The sequence below is a fragment of the Macaca thibetana genome, chromosome 2, assembly GCF_024542745.1.
Source record: "Macaca thibetana thibetana isolate TM-01 chromosome 2, ASM2454274v1, whole genome shotgun sequence".
Lineage (NCBI taxonomy): Eukaryota > Metazoa > Chordata > Mammalia > Primates > Cercopithecidae > Macaca > Macaca thibetana.
This window is the reverse complement of record NC_065579.1, coordinates 162,529,431-162,544,557: the sequence shown is the minus strand read 5'-3', so window position 1 is coordinate 162,544,557 and position 15,127 is coordinate 162,529,431. Positions and strand designations below refer to the sequence as shown.

Below are 15,127 nucleotides of genomic sequence, written 5' to 3'. Positions count from 1 at the left end.
ATGGGCATTTGAGTTGGTTCCAAGTCTTTGTTATTGTGAACAGTGCTGCAATAAACATATGTTTGCATGTGTCTTTATAGTAGAATGATTTGTAATCCTTGAGTATATATCCAGTAATGGGATTGCTGGGTCAAATGGTATTTCTAGTTCTAGATCCCTGAGGAATCACCACACTGTCTTCCACAATGGTTGAACTAATTTCCATTCCCACCAACAGAGTAAAAGTGTTTCCATTTCTCCACATCCTCTCCAACATCTGTTGTTTCCTGACTTTTTAATGATTGCCTTTCTAACTGGTGTGAGATGGTATCTCATTGTTGTTTTGATTTGCATTTCTCTAATGGCCAGTGATAATGAGCTTTTTTTCATATGTTTGTTGGCTGCATGAATGTGTTCTTTTGAGAAGTGTCTGTTCGTATCCTTTGTCCACTTTCTGATAGGGTTGTTTTTTTCTTGTAAATTTGTTTAAGTTCTTTGTATATTCTGGATATTAGCTCTTTGTGAGATGGATAGATTGCACAAATTGTCTCCCATTCTGTAGGTTGCCCATTCACTCTGATGATAGTTTCTTTTGCTGTGCAGAAGCTCTTTAGTTTAATCAGATGCCATTTGTCAATTTTGACTTTTGTTGCTATTGCTTTTAGTGTGTTTTAGTCATGAAGTCTTTGCTCATGCCTATGTCCTGAATGGTATTGCCTAGATTTTCTTCAAGGGTTTTTATAGTTTTAGGTCTTACGTTTAAGTCTTTAATCCATCTTGAGTGAATTTTTGTATGAGGTGTAAGGAAGGGATCCAGTTTCAACTTTCTGTGTAGGGCTAGCCAGTTTTCCCAACACCATTTATTAAATAGGGAATCCTTTCCCCATTTCTTGTTTTTGTCAGGTTTGTCAAAGATCAGATGGTTGTAGATGGGTGGCGTTATTTCTGAGGTCTCTGTTCTGTTCCATTGGTCTATCTGTTTTGACGCTAGTACCATGCTGTTTTGGTTACTGTAGCCTTGTAGTATAGTTTAAAGTCAGGTAGCATGATGTCTCCAGCTTTGTCCTTTTTGCTTAGGATTGTCTTGGCTATGCGGGCTCTTTTTTGGTTCCATATGAAATTTAAAGTAGTTTTTTCCAATTCTATGGAGAAAGTCAATGATATCTTGATGGAGATAGCATTGAATCTATAAATTACTTTGGGCAGTATGGCCATTTTCATGATATTGATTATTCCTATCCATTAGCATGGAATGTTTTTCCATTTCTTTGTGTCCTCTCTTATTTCTTTGAGCAGTGGTTTGTAGTTCTTGAAGAGGTTCTTCACATCCCTTGTAAGTTGTATTCCTAGGTATTTTATTCTCTTTGTAGCAATTGTGAATGGGTGTTCACTCATGATTTGGCTCTCTGTTTGTCTGTTATTGGTGTATAGGAATGCCTGTGATTTTTGCACATTGATTCTGTATCCTGAGACTTTGCTAAACTTGCTTATCAGCTTAAGAAGATTTTGGGCTGATACGATGGGGTTTTCTAAATATACAATCATGTCATCTGCAAACAGAGACAATTTGACTTCCTCTTTTCCTGATTGAATACCCTTTATTTCTGTCTGTTGCCTGATTGCTCTGGCCAGAACTTCCAATACTATGTTGGATAGGAGGGTAAGAGAAGGCATCGTTGTCTTGTGCTAGTTTTCAAAGGGAATGCTTCCAGTTTTTGCCCATTTAGTATGGTGTTGGCTGTGAGTTTGTCATAAATAACTCTTATTATTTTGAGATACGTTCCATCAGTGCCTATTTTATTGAGAGTTTTTATCATGAAGGGCTATTGAATTTTGTTGAAGGCCTTTTCTGCATCTATTGAGATAATCATGTGGTTTTTGTTGTTGGTTCTGTTTATGTGATGGATTATGTTTATTGATTTGCATATGTTGAACCAGCCTTGCATCCCAGGGATGAAGCTGACTTGATCGTGGTGGATAAGCTTTTTGATATGCTGCTGGATTCGGTTTGCCAGTATTTTATTGAAGATTTTCACATTGATATTCATTAGGGATATTGGCCTGAAATTTTCCTTTTTTGTTGTGTCTCTGCCAGGTTTTGGTATCAGGATGATGCTGTCCTCATCAAATGAGTTAGGGAGCATTTCCTCTTCTTCTATTGTTTGGAATAGTTTCAGAAGGAATGGTACCAGCTCCTCTTTGTACCTCTGGTAGCATTCAGCTGTGGTCCTGGGCTTTTTTTGGTTGGTAGGCTACTAATTGCTGCCTCAATTTCAGAACTGGTTATTGGTCTATTCAGGGTTCGATTTCTTCTTGGTTTAGTCTTGGGAGAGTGTATGTGTCCAGGAATTTATCCATTTCTTCTTGATTTTCTAGTTTTTTTGCATAGAAGTTGGTACTCTACATGTTCAGAGAAACTTCTCTAGTAATGAACTATAGAAATGATACCTGAAAGTATAGTCTTATATTTACCATTTATTAAGTGGAAGTGGATCATCCTGAAGGTCTTCATCCTCTTCGTCTTCATGTTGAGTAGGCTGAGGAGGAGGAAGAGGAGGAGCTGGTCTTGATGTCTCTGGGGTGGCAGAGGCAGAAGTGGAGGAGGTAGAAGGGGAGGCGGGAGAGGCGGGCACACTTAGTGTGACTTTACGCCCTTTTGTAAAGTGTAACTTTACAAAAAGTAAACTTTTTACTTTTTTTATTTCTCTAAAAATTTTTTTTATAGGACCAATCCTTCTTCATCCGTTTGCTGTAGTTCAGTGCCTGTATCATAGAAGGGTCCATGTTGTAAAAGAAGGCAAAAGCAGTCTTGAATAATCGGAACCCTTTTGCCAGATTGTGTGATGTCAGTTTGTTTGCTGGTACTGCTTGTTCTACATCTTCTTCATCATCTGACAGTGGTTTAGAAGCACTTTTCTCTATTAAGTTGTCCTCTGTTAATTCCTCTTGTGTGGTGTATTAGCACTTGAATTTCTTCAAGACCCGTATCTTGAAACCCTTCACCCACTGCCTTTTTTTTTTTTTTTTTTTTTTTTTTGGCCATATCCACAGTCTTTTTGGTGATTTTCTTGGCTGTCTCTGTTGTAAATTTTGTGAAGTCATATACAACATCTGGACACAGTTTTCTCCAACAGATATGTATTATTTTGGGCTCCATGGCTTTCATGGCCTTTTCTGTAACAATGATGGTATTGTCAACAGGGTAATACTTCCAGGCTTTTATGTTTTTCTCTCTATCAGGGTTCTCTACCATAGCATTGACAGTGCTTTCCATAGGGTACCGTAATGAGCCTGAAAGGTCCTTAGGACCCCCGATCTAAAGGCAGAATTAGAGATGTGTTTGGGGGCAAGTAGACCACTTTCATGCCTTTGGTGTTGAACTAATGGAGTTCTGAGTGGCCAGAGGCATTGTCTAATGTCAAAAGAACTTTAAAAGCAGTCCCTTACTGGCAAAGTACTTCCTGACTCCAGGGACAAAGCGTCAATAGAACCAATCCAGGAAAAGAGTTCTCGTCCAATGAGAAGTCTTTTAGCTTGTGGTACAGCTAACAGACTAGTATTTATATTTTCCTTTGAAGGCTCAGGGTTAGCAGCTTTATAGAGGACAGTTCTGGTCATAACTATGACTGCGTATGCACAAAATGGTAGAGTAAGTCTGTCCTTGCTGCCTTAAATCCTGGTGCTCGCTTCTCTTCCTTACTAGTAAATGTCCTTTGTGGCATTTTTATTTTTTTCAGGATTGGGCAAATTTTGTCTTCATTAAAAACCTGTTCATTTAAGTGCTTAGGAGTTGATTAAAAAATATGCAAATAAATAAAAACAATGAAACCACCCTGTTCAGCCAGATATCCTTTCTCCTCAGGGAATTTATATGGTGTCCAAGAACTTATCTGCTGCCTCTTGGTTGACAGAAGCTGCTTTTACTGTTATCTTGATATTTTTTCAGCCAAACCTGTTTCTAAAATAATCAAACCATCCTTTGCTGGCATTAAATTCTCCAGCTTTAGATTCCTTACCTCCTTTTGCTTTAAGTTGTCATGTAATGATTTTGCCTTTTCTTGAATATTATTAGAGTCTATAGGCATGCCTTTTTTTAAAGGAATTCTGTGCCCACTTAAAAGGTGCACTTTCACTGAGACTCAAAGTTATTTCACAAAAAGTATAAAATTTTCATACCTTTTGGCATAGCTTGCAGTGACAACTTCACAATTTTCCTTTTCTTTATTTTAATAGTGGTCCTTATGCTGGATTCATTTATTTTGAAATGGCAGGCAACTGTAGCTGCAGGCCTCAATCTCTGGTACATATTAGACAATTCAACTTTTTCTTGTAATATCATGACTTGTCTCTGCTTCCTGAGTGCACTTCCAGCATCACTAGTGGCATTTTGTATGTGTCCCATGGTGTTATTCAGGGTTTATAGTATTAAAATAAATGTGTTAAAAATACTTGAGAACCATGAGATATAACTTATTACTGCAATATTAAATTTACTGGAGAGATGAACTGCACATGCACAGGTGATTAGCATCACGTGGCGTTTTCAGTGAATACCTGCAACACTTGAGTTCACTGCAGTAGCAACAGGGGGTGTCCAATTACTGTAGTATGGTATGTACTACAGTGAATTTTATGCAACCATGATATAATATCATATTTTTATGTTTGTTTACATTTCTCTCTACTGAGAATGGCATTATGTGTAGTCTGTGTTACTTTTCATAAGACATTTGTGTATGTTTTATGGTTGTAAATGATGAAATAGACTAGTAGCCACAAATATTTTATGCTCATCACATACCTCACTTTTCTTTTTTGTTTTTTCAGTATTTCCAGGCTATGCAGTTTGAGTTTTTTCTAATTATTGCAAATCTCCAAAAAATTTTCCAGTGTATTTATTGAAAAGTTGCGTGTAAGTGTACCCATGTAGTTCAAGCCTGTATTGTTCAAGAGTCAACTGTATAAGAAAACGGCACTCATTGTATTACATACAGAAATATACCTGTGTGTGTATAATCCATGTGTGTGGGTGTGTGTCCTGATATGTTTTTTAAAACTAACTTAACATTTTATAAATGTACTTTTTGTGCTATAAAATGTACTTCAAAATATGATTTTAAATGATTGTATAATATGCTCTCATGATGTATTATAGCTTATTTGATTTTTTCCCTATTATTTGGCATTTATGGTATTTTCCCATTCTAATAAATAACACTGTAATGTCCTCAGATTCATCTATTACCTTGTTTTTTCAATTCCAAAATATTTAACTTGAGAGAATTGGCCGAGGCTTGCTGGAATTTCAATATGGCAAGCCAACGAGAGGTGATGTTACTTCGGAATAGAGGAGTCTCAGTTTTAGTCCTCTAAGCGGGCATGGTAAGATAGGTCTCAAACTAGGCTGGTGTTGCTATTAAAACCGGAATTGATAGCAGTAGACACATGCTGAGAAGAGTGTTTGTCTTGGAGGCAGAAAGGGCACTGTCCCAGAGGAAATGAAAGCCTTACCAAGAGCTAGATGGCAGGACTAGATGCCAGCTGGGAGCCAAATATAATGAAGAAACTTCATTTTTTTTTAGGTACATTTAAAAAGATAAATTATGTTTGTATCTATCTGGGCAGGGCTTTGGGTTAGAGGATAAGGAACCCAAGGCAGAGTTTGTTGGGGACGGCTGCACTTTTATGGGCAGTTGGGTACCTGGCCCATGACCAGGATTTATGCAGCCAGACTGTTTCGTGGTCTTGTGGATAAAGAAGGAGCTCTTTACTAGGCTGTCTGAATTTGCTCAGAAACTGTGTGAAGCTGAGCAACAGGGTGAAGGTCCTTAATCCATGGCTGAGAGGGAGTGAGGAAGGCTTTGATTAAAATGGAAAGCTTACATTCATTGAATTGCTCACCTCTGGGGCAACGAGAGCTAGAGGGGTGGAAGATAAAAATACTAGATATAACCTCTTCCTTAAACCTGTGGCCTAGTTACAAAGACAACCACATTATGAAACCATTACTAACCATATGTGATACTGTTTATATATAGACCAGAGATGTCATCATTAGTGTCTGATGTGCCTAAGGGTTGGAGGACAGTTTTAGTGGTTCATGAGTTCAATGACAATGTTTAAATTGTATTTTCACTTTACTGATAATCTAAGAAAAAAATTTTTAACAGGTAGAATTATAAGCCTTCCCATTTGCAGTAATAGTTTGTAATTAAAAGATATTTTCATAGGCTAAAACTTTAGTTCTTTAAGTTAACATTGTTCAAACCAGGGATGAAAACATATTTTCTTAAAAATTTTAATCGTGGAACATAGAATCCTGATCTATTCCCTGGAAGAGTGAGTAGGTCCTGATAGGATGAGCTTAGTGCATTTGGGGTACTAGAAAATTTGAAGGATATAACAGTTTCAGGTTTTTAAATATACCATCCTGATCACGTGTCAGTAATTGGTGGAATACTCTTTTCTTTGTTATTACCTGCCTCTGATGACTAAAGGAGCTTTAAGTCTTTTTGTTGAGAAGGTAACTCCCAGAGCCCTCGTTTAAAGAACCATCTTCTAACTCTCACGTTATTGATCAGTGTCTAACGTAAACTTTTCTTTTTCTGCCCAAACGTGAATTTTGTTTCCTCAGGACTTTATTTCTGAGCAGTTAATGATTCTAGCAGAGACATCTATAGTAAAGTCCATTGCATTATGCCTTTGGGCATTAGCTAGTCACTAGGGAAGCAGGTGTTCCTTGAAGGGCCAGAACATTAAGGAGAAATTGTCTTTTTTAATGTCCCAGCCTAATCCTGCGCCTTTACTTGGTTAGGGATTTGTTTCACTCAAATGTCATTGCTGTCCTTTTAAGTTATTTTTCTTTTGTACATAAGATATCTCAGATCAGTGATCTTTATTATCCTCTAATTTGCTGTATGGTTTTAACAGGTTTATTAGTAAAACTGAGTTTGTGTTTATTTGCATTAGGTCAGACCGCAAGATTATTTGTTCAGATGTAGGCCTAACAAGCGATTGTTCTTTTAAAATCTTTTTTAACGCAAAATTTTCTCTTCATTTCTTTACAGATTCCAGCAAGATTATGGAAGAGCATAGCTACATACAAAAGGAGCTAGATTTAGAAAATGGTAGCTTAGAGGAAGACGCTGTGGTGCATTCTGTTGAGAACAATTTCCAAAACATGATGGAGAGCCTCAGCCCAAAGAAATACTCTTCCAGTCTGAGATTTAAAGCCAATGGAGACTATTCTGGCTCCTATTTAACCCTCTCACAACCTGTGCCTGCAAAGAGAAGCCCTTCTCCTTTGGGAACCAGTGTGAAAAGCAGCCCCTCCTTAGCCAAAATCCAGGGAAGCAAGCAGTTCTCTTATGATGGAACTGACAAAAATATTGCTATGAAACCTCCAACTCCTTTACTCAGCACTACATCCTCCCTCAGCGGATATCCACTTGGAAGAGCAGACTTTGATCATTATACTGGCCGGGACAGTGAAAGGGCCTTGAGGCTCTCAGAGAAGCCTCCGTATTCCAAGTATAGCTCAAGGAATAAATCGCACGACAATGTCTACTTTCTCGGAGGGCTGGAAGGTCGGAAGGCATCTGGCTCGCTCCTGGCCATGTGGAATGGAAGTTCCCTGAGTGATGCTGGCCCCCCTCCTATCAGCAGATCGGGAGCTGCAAGCATGCCTTCAAGCCCAAAGCAAGCCAGGAAAATGAGCATTCAGGACAGCCTGACGCTTCAACCCAAGTTAACTAGACACAAGGAGCTTGCATCTGAAAACATCAATTTGAGAACTAGGAAGTACTCCAGCAGCAGCCTGAGTCACATGGGAGCCTACAGCCGATCACTTCCCAGGTTGTACAAAGCCACAGAGAACCAGCTGACACCTCTCAGCTTGCCTCCAAGAAACTCTCTGGGCAATTCCAAACGAACAAAACTTGGGGAAAAGGATCTACCTCATAGCATAATAGACAATGACAATTACCTTAATTTTTCTTCTTTGAGCTCAGGGGCTTTACCCTATAAAACCTCTGCTTCTGAAGGCAATCCTTATGTAAGTTCTACCCTCAGTGTCCCTGCCAGTCCTCGAGTGGCTCGGAAGATGCTTCTGGCCTCCACCTCTTCCTGCGCCTCTGATGACTTTGATCGCGCTTCATACGTGGGGACAAACCCGAGTCATTCACTTCTTGCTGGAGAGTCAGACAGAGTGTTTGCGACCAGGAGGAACTTCTCTTGTGGATCTGTGGAATTTGATGAGGCTGATTTGGAAAGCCTCAGACAGACCTCAGGAACCCCCCAGCCTGTCCTTCGGGAACGGAAAAGCAGCATTAGCTCCATTTCAGGACGTGATGACCTGATGGATTATCACCGGCGGCAGAGGGAGGAAAGACTGAGGGAGCAGGAGATGGAGCGATTGGTAATCATCTAACAGTGATTGACCTCACTGTTTCATTAACCAGCATCTACAGGGCAGCCTTGGAGATGGACTCCAGGATATGTGGGAATATAGGATATTCATGTTCACCAGCCACAGCTGCTGTCTTTCTCTTCTCTTCTGCTATATGCTTCTTCTTCCCATATCACTATTAATAGGCATGTTTGGCTGTCTTGAAGGCCTCCAGGAATTAATGTTAATTTAGTTGCTCTGCGGACTTCTCACAAGTATAAATTCTTTAAAAACATAACAGAGGAGCTGCGAATTTTATGAAATTTCTGAGTCTTAACAAACTTCTCTTTAAGACTATGAGGAAATGCTGACTTGTATTATTTATATCATTAAATTTGCATGTGTATGGTTATGAGAGAAGTAGTCAGTGAAATCATGACTCACCAAGAATTAGGTAGTGAATTTGTCTTTATAGCAAGTTGTCTAGAAAGTTGGAGTTGCCTCAGTGGTGCTCAGCTTTTCTCCACACTGTTCATACACAACCTTACTATCTTTAGCTCTGATTCTTAGCACGTACAGTGACTCCAAACTACACATACAAGATCTATTGAGTTGTCTTTTTCCATTTAAAATGAATTTATACTTATTGAAAATAAGAAGACAGGAGGAAACATCCCTTGAGAGGCTCACCAATGAATGAGAACAGACAACTGCTTTTTCCCATTCTCTTTTAAGCACAGGTTTTTCTCTTTTAGAATGAATACCTGTCAGAGATTACTTTGATTCATTCTTGATTCGTGATTTCCTTAACAAGAGAAGCTGCAGGATAGTGAAGCTGATTTACAACAACACTATAGGATTATCAGAAGTATTTTAGTTGCTAAAATATTCTAGAATATGATTTTTGAATCACAAAACTGGTTAATACCCTATAGGACAATAAAATTGTAACCCAGCCTTGGCCAACCTGTGGCCTGTGGGCCGCACATGGCCCACAATGGCTTTGAATGTCATCCCATACAAACTCAAACTTTCTTAAAACATGATGAGATTTTTTTTGCCTTTTTTTTTTTTTTTCTAAGTTCATCAGCTATCATTAGTGTATTTTATGTGTGGCCCAAGACAGTTCTTCTTCTCCAGTGTGTACCAGGATTGGACACACCTGTTGTAACCTTTGGATTATAATGGACGGAAACCATTTGCATCCATCCAGTAGGAAGTATGTTTGACATTTTAGAGCAGTAATCATTTGCATCACTTATAGTTTTTGATAAGTTGATGTCTGTTCTTACAGAGTTTTCAAATATCCTAACTGACAATGGTGAATGAAAACAAATGTGCATAACCTTAGAGAATTTAGATAGTCTTTAGGTGGGTCAGTTATACAGTACTCAGTATGACATTCCTCTTTATTATCATAAATAATCTCTGCAGACTGTTCTTGGTCACAAAATGGCATTGTGTTTGGGCTTGCTTCATTGACAGAAATTCAGAAGATGTTTTAATTAGCATACAAAAGTCTTGTTTATGGACAGCAAATATAATGCTATACCATGCAAAGCAACTGTTATTTATAAAGCCAGAATATTAACTTCTATCCGATAACTTAACAAGGAATCTGGGAGAGCATTTTTAATGGCTTCCATTACTCTGGACGTCTTCCTGAAATGCTTCTATTTGCTCTTCTATTCCAAGGATAGGCAACCAAACTCAAGAAATTCATCTCTGCTAGCTTTCATGTTCAGCATCTCTAAGTGTTGGTGAATTTCTCTTTCCTCCAGATTTTCCAAATCTGGTATGATTCTTGGCAATCCAGGAAGTGACCTTCTGTACTGCCTGTAAGGTTGGGCCCGTTAAGTCATAAACAGTTTTGACTTCTTGGGAGAGCTTTGTGGATATTGCTGTAAATATGAAGTTATATATATTTTTTCTTTAATAGTGGACTTATCGTATCTGTTGAAATGAGGTTTTTTTTAAATTTGACACTCTAGGCTTGATCTTGGTTGCATAGTCTATTTGTTTGACTACATTGTGGTAAAAGGGATGACAGATTCTTATCAAGCCTATGCAAATTATGATATTGCCATTAAAAAGTAAAGTGACTCAGATTACTTCCTGAATTCTCAGAGATCAGTGAGAACAATTTGCCATTAAAATAATATTTCATTTAGTTTGCAAAATCAGAGTTAGCTGAATAGAGGATTAGAGATAGAGCAGTATGAATGCCAAAGCATTTTCCCCCTAAAAAATAGAACATTAAAAATAATACTAGTAATATTCCAAAACACATATCCACTTTTAGAAATTCAATTTTTATTATCAATTCAATCACTTCTATGTAATTAATTCTTATTCCTCTGTTTCTTGGGCTCTTAATTTGGTTTCATGCAGTCATCTATTTCTGGACTAAAAAGTCCTGAAAATCTGATTTGGGTGCCTAGTACTGTCTAATTTTCTCTATGCAATTCTTTGAAATATTAAAGAGTTAAGAATACCTGGTAAAGTTCTGTCCACAAGGTTCTAAAACTGTCTTTTCTTTGTTAACGAGATATTGTATTTTGTAGGCAAGCTCATGGGGAAAGTAGAGAATACTTGGTGAATGTAAGAGTTAAGTGGCTATGGTTAATTTAACAAACAATATCAGCATGAAGGAGAGTTAAAATCCTTTAAGTCAGTTTTTTAAGAACATATTACAGAGAGTGAGGGCACTGGCATATATTCAGGGCCTTTCTGTAAAGTACCCAATCTTTGAACATTACCTATAATATTAAAAATCATATTTTACCTGTATAAAATTATCTTAAGGGCAGGCGACTTCCTCATTTGATTTGAGAAATTTTTAGAGGCGCAGTGAGCAAGCCTAATTATTTCTAGCCTCTTTCTTTTTGTAAAATTAAAAAACAATTCTTTGTGATTGCCCAGAGGTTCTCTGGGAAAACGTAAAAGTGGTTCAGAAATAGATATCTTGGAATTTTTTTTTTTCTTCTGTATTTAGGGTCTGCCTGATCTTGAAGGCAAAATGAGAGGTTTTGTCACTTGAGTCATAAAGAATGGTGTATACCTGAGAGTAGTGAATGTTTGTGGTTTGGCTGTTTAATCAAATGGCAATGGATTATTTTATGATGAGCAAGAAGCCTCAAATCGTTCAAAAATGAAGAAAACTCTTTTTGTTATTTTAAATATGCAAGAATACGTTCCAATCAGCGCAAAGCTCAGGAAAACTCTTGTAAGATACTAATCTCTGTTCTTTGGGCAGATTATGTGGAATAACCTTTTACTGCCTTTTACAAGCATCGACTGATTTCTCCAAGTTCAGTCTGTCATTTCAATAGCAATAACTGCATTTTAGTTTTACATTAACAGGGTGCTTGTCATATATTACATTTTTAATGCATTACATTAAACATACTTTATGAATAATTGCATCAAAATCATGCAAACTTTGCCAAATTCTTAAAATTTTGTTACTTCTTTATAGCCTTTTTATTTGCAAGCATTATAAACCAAGTTAAATCTAACTCCCCTTTTGCAGATCTGCAATTTTCTGTTTCCATCAACTTCTGCTCTTCATTGTGCTCTTCCACATTCTGGAACAACCAGACACACATCAAAAATACTTAAAGGTATTAGAAATTATGTTCAAGCTAACACATCACAGGACATAATTACGGAAAATGTGAAAAGGTTGGTCACAGTTATAATTCAGTTTAGGTGAGCACAAAGTTTATATTTTTCTTAATATTATGGAAGTAATCTTAGCTTATGTTTTTGGCAAACTAATAAAAGGCAGTTTAAAAGTTCAGGTAAACTAATCTCTTCATCATAAAACATTCAAGTTTTTTTTAAAAAATGAGATTATACTTGTATTATACTATACATTGATGAAACAAGGAAAAGATGTATAGCTGTTTTGTTGTTGTTGTTTTTAAAATGTATTTTCTTTCTTAAAAGTTATATTTGCCCATGACACAGCCCCAGGAGATTCTGAGAACATGTGTCCCTAAAGGTGTTTTTAAAACCAAATTATCAAATCAGGTCTTTTTTTTTTTTTTTTAAGAGAGCACAGTTAGACTGGGTGAGGTGGCTTACACTTGTAATCCCAGTACTTTGGGAGGCCAAGGTGGGAGGATCACTTGAGCCCAGGAATTTGAGACCAGCCCAGGCAACATGGCAAAACCCTGTCTCTACAAAAAATACAAAAATTAGCTGGGTGTGGTGGTGCACACCTGTAGTCCCAGCTACTTGGGAGGCTGAGGTGGGAGTATTGATTAAGCTCAGGAGATTGAGGCTGCAGTGAGCCATGTTCATGCCACTGAACTCCAGCCCAGGTGGCAGAGTGAGACCCCATTATTTTAAAAAGCACATTTAAAGCATTAGAATTTAACAAAATTTACTTCAAGAAAATAAATTCTTGAAATTCTGGGAATGTTAGATTTCTCCAACTACTTGTTAGTCTCTGTAAACCAATCAGAACAGTAGGCCTCCTCTATTTAATTTATTATTATCCTTGGGAGATAGAAAAATATTTCACCTACACAGAGTATTTCCCCCTCCCCCCACCTCCAGGTAGAGAGACAGATGAAAGGTTTATGGCATAAGTCCTACAGCTCCAATAACAAATCAAAAGTGAACACTGGAACACAAAATCTCACTGGAACACAGATCTCAAAAGACTGCTTTTCCGTCAGGCACTAAATATATTCCGGATCTGAGTACACAAATAGAAAAACAAACAAATTATAAACAACAACAAACAAATAATCTGTCACCTCTCACCTGACCAAGGCTGGATTCCAGTTCTACCTGACAACTCTCCACGTGGTCAGATCGTGAAACCAGATTCCTAGTCATGGTTGCCACCAGTGGAGATAACTATCAGTTGTATGCAAACCAGAATCCCAGGCCAAGGATTAGAAACAAAAACTGTAGCACAGATTCAGTAAAACAAAAACTGCAGAGAATAGCGAGTCAGTGAAGCTGATGTTCTACTGCCATTTGGATTTACCTCAGAAGCCAAGAAAAGATATGTCTAGGCATCCAGCCCATGAGATATACTTCATGGGCAGTGCAATTTAATTGACTGGATAGAGTGAGTCACTTGTGCATTTTATTAGGACCTCCAAATTGTCAAAGCATAATTTTCAAAAAGTAAATGCAACTCTTATATAAATGAAGAACGAATAGATGCCAAAGATTTCTTTAACTCATTAATGAAGAAACCAGGTGGGGTAAAGCTGGTTCACTAAGCATAATATCTGTAATATTTTTAGCTCAGCTGTGATTATACTAGTGTTCCACCTGGATTTTTTTTTAATGTGTTCAATCTTTATTTGAAAACGCAAGGTAGTTTCATTGAGTACTAAAGATTGAACTATAATTATGCACCTCCGAGGACCTATTAATGAGGTAAACAATCTACTTTGAGTCTGTATTAAATAACTTCCAGCTGCTGTGCTATTTGAGATGTTTAGTTTGTTCCTTTTTTAAAAAAATAATTTTTCTTTCTTTTTTGTTTTTGCTCTCAGCTACCAATTCATGCTTTGGTCATTTTTGCCAGCCTTTTCGTTTTTTATGATCTTAGAAACCAGTTATCAAGTCTTGATTTGAAGTGTTCTGAACTAAGAGTGACTAAGTACAAGTGAGGTCTCAAGGAGGTCCCCAGTACATGAAGTGTGCGCATTTCAGTTCATAGACCTTGTGACATCCATTTGGACTGGTTGGTGGGTCATTTTAACTTCCTCTGAGCTATGTTTCAAGTATAGGACATTAATGGATAAGGTGTTGCTAGAGGGCTGGGATGCTGATTCTTTGACAAGTTAGATGTTCTAGATCAGGGGTCCCCATCCCCCGGGCCATGGGCCTTAGACCAGTAGCGGTTTGTGGCCTGTTAGGAATGGGGCTGCACAGCAGGAGGTGAGTGGTAAGCCAGCAAAGGTTCATTAGTATTTCCAGCCACTCCCCATCACTCACGTTACTGCCTGAGCTGCAACTCCTGTTAGATCAGTGGTGGCATTTGATTTTCAAAAGAGCGTGAACACTGTTGTGAACTGAACATGTGAGGGATCTAGGTTGTGCGCTCCTTATGAGAGTCTAATGCCTGATGATCTGTCACTGTCTCCCATCACCCCTAGATGGGGCCGACTAGTTGCAGGTAAACAAGCTCAGGGCTCCCACTGATTCTATATTATGATGAGTTATATAATTACTGCATTACACATTACACTGTAATAATAATAGAAATAAAGTGCCCAATAAATGTAATGTGCTTGAATCATCCCAAAACCATCCCTCCCCCATGTCCCTGGAAAAATTGTCTTCCATGAGACCAATCCTGTTGCCAAAAATTTGGGGGACTGCTGTTTTAGAGGTTAGAAAAATCATTATAAAGTAGGGTGTTCTTGTATTCATCCTGTTTGACACCTGCCTTCCTCCAAGTAGTCCAGAGGTAATGATGGCCGTCTAGAGCTTTTTATGGTCCAAGGCAGTGAAAGTCATTTTAAGAAGAAAAGGGGAAAATAAAAAAATGAAAGCAAACCCTGATGCTTTTAAGAGTATTCATTTGGTTACGTTGCCAAAAGCACCTGTGTTCTTTTGTGGAGAACCAGTGGATTCCCGCGAATTGCATTGTAGCCATCCAATATTTTCTTTCTGGCTGGTAGTGGTCGTCTGTAGTGCCTTGATAAATAGCATTGTCGCCATTTAGAACTATGCAGGGCCACGTTGATACTTATTTCTCAAACGTGGTGTAATGTGACGCCAGCT

The 15,127-nt window shown here is 38.0% G+C and overlaps 1 protein-coding gene and 1 pseudogene across 4 annotated transcripts in view; one reads left to right on the top strand and one right to left on the bottom strand.

The window, feature by feature from the left end:
* Positions 1-15,127, top strand: part of PHLDB2 (pleckstrin homology like domain family B member 2) — a 235,163-nt gene that overhangs the window by 136,520 nt on the left and 83,516 nt on the right. For all 4 annotated transcript variants that reach the window (XM_050778855.1, XM_050778858.1, XM_050778857.1 and 1 more), the window contains one exon: positions 7,047-8,395. In XM_050778855.1, the coding sequence (XP_050634812.1) occupies positions 7,047-8,395 (1,349 nt within the window). The remainder of the gene's footprint in view (positions 1-7,046; positions 8,396-15,127) is intronic.
* On the bottom strand, positions 2,333-2,443 carry LOC126949594 (uncharacterized; annotated as a pseudogene).